At 24.5% G+C, this 2,233-nt stretch overlaps 1 protein-coding gene across 1 annotated transcript; it reads right to left on the bottom strand.

Moving 5' to 3' along the window:
- Window positions 1–354: 354 nt before the first annotated feature.
- Window positions 355–661, bottom strand: LOC124924352 (defensin-like protein 1). Its single transcript, XM_047464404.1, has 2 exons — window positions 607–661; window positions 355–530 (listed from the first exon to the last, which is right to left on the bottom strand). Exons 1-2 carry the CDS (start codon window positions 659–661, stop codon window positions 355–357), a joined length of 231 nt encoding a protein of 76 aa, XP_047320360.1.
- Between the last annotated feature and the right edge of the window lie 1,572 nt (window positions 662–2,233).

Genomic DNA, 2,233 nt, shown 5'->3' with positions numbered 1-2,233 from the left:
TGTATGTATGATCTTACTTATTTTAATAGGTACGTGTGCAAATTTTATTTTACGTGGAGTTTCATCTAATTTTTTTAATTGAAATTTATAATTTTTTTTTTTTAAAAAAACATTGATTATTACATAATTTTGTTAGGGCTTTTGCATTGTGTTTATATACAAACACTTAAATAAAGGGAGCGGATATTAAAAATATTAGAAATTAATTAAAGGTGAAACAAAGATAATAATAAGAACACCAACAACATTAATAACTTATGACATTATTAATAGAAAGACAGTGACAATTATTGAAATAATAGCTTATTCATAGATCGATCTGAGTTTATCAATTGCCAAAATGTAATTTACTAGCTAGCAAGGGCGAGTGCAGAAGCAGCGGCGACGAAAGCCAGCACAATCACCGCCGGTGAAACCCTCGTTGTGACACACTTGACCGCAGTTATGGTCACTTAGACATACCCCATGGAATCCATGGCTTTGTGATCGACAATCCCTAGCCTCTGCAAACGGCTTAACCACACTCAACTCTGTAATTCAATTAGTTCTATTAATAACATAAGATAATAAATCTCTATCATATATAGGTTTATAATTGCACCTTACCAGAAGCAAAACCGATAATCAAGAAGAAGAAAATGACCAAAGTTCTCATCTCCATTGTCGTTCTAATTATTTAAAACTTACTTCCTTCTTCTTTTTATAGGCCATTTTCATTTATTTAATAATGTCACAAAATCTTATATAATATTTTATAAATCTATATTGTGGGACTTCAAATTTATTTTTTTATTATTAAAAATACTCTAACCATTTTATCATACTTTTTTAAAATTATTTATTGAATCAACAAAAAAAATAATTAAAATACATTACTTTATATAAAGTAACTTATTTTTTTATAACATACAAAAAAAAATATATATTTAGGCTCATAAGTTGACTTAATTATCACTTAATTTAACATGTACTTATTTAATATAAATAAATAAGTATATTTGATAATTTATATTTATAATACTTATTTTTATATATTTAAGTGTATATGTGTAAATATGTTTAAAAAAACTAAAATATAAAATTTATTTTAAAAGTGAAAAACAGTTAAATACTTACTAAAAAAATCACCATAATCTTAATAAAATTAATGATATAGGTAGTTGTATTAGATTTTCCTATTTTTCTCCTTACAAGTCCAACAAATATTTGTATTCTTTAATTTCATCCTAATTCATCATATTTTTAATATTAAAAAATTAATTTGAAATATTATCTAAATATATATATATATAAATATAATAATATATCAAATTATATAATTCAAATATAATTAAGATTATTAACTAATATAATTAATATATGCGAGTATAATAATCTATTTATTAGTTTCAAATATTAACAAACTAATTTAAATATAAAGTACTTAATAATTCAATAATTGTCTCCAAATATTTAAGTTAATAATTAATTATAATTCAATTTTATTTAATTTTGTCTCCAGCATTAATATTTATTTGAGAAAATATTTTTATAAAAACAAAACTGTTGTCATAATGTATATGACCGGTGTCTAGATAACGGGAAATTTGACGAAATGACCTTAAAGACTGGGTTATTTGACCTGGTGGTAATTTAATAATTTAATTGCGTTCGTGGTGATTTTATTTTTTTTGGACGATTTTGCCCTTGTCGCGAAACGCTAAGTGACTTAGTGTTTCGCGAAGTGAAAATGTGTGAAATGTCCAAATTACCCTTACTATTTAATATAACTTCCCTCATTTTTTTTCATTTCTTTTCTTCTATTTCTCTCTCTTCCCGTTCTTCTCCTCTTTCTCTCTAAACTGGGCGGCGACGACGGCGGCAAAACGACAATGAGTTTCACGACGAGCACGAGCACTGTTCCACTTGGTACGTTTATCTTAGGAAAAAAGCTCACTTAGACGTATGTACTTGTACAACTAGCTCACTTAAACGTATGTACTAATAAAAACTCATCTAAACGTACGTACTATCAAAAATTGGCTCATTTAGCCTCTTTTAGTAAATCATGATTAATTTTTATTTTTTAATTTATATATTTAATAATTAAATATTAATATATTTTATCTCTCATTCATTTTCATTTATTACTAAAATATATGAACCCTCTATATTTTATATTTTTTATAATTTTTTATTATTTCTATATGAGTATTTATTATTGATTATTTTAATTTAATTTAATTTATATGAG

The sequence above is a fragment of the Impatiens glandulifera genome, chromosome 2, assembly GCF_907164915.1.
Source record: "Impatiens glandulifera chromosome 2, dImpGla2.1, whole genome shotgun sequence".
NCBI lineage: Eukaryota > Viridiplantae > Streptophyta > Magnoliopsida > Ericales > Balsaminaceae > Impatiens > Impatiens glandulifera.
The sequence above is the reverse complement of the archived record's forward strand: the minus strand, read 5'-3'. Positions and strand labels throughout refer to the sequence as shown.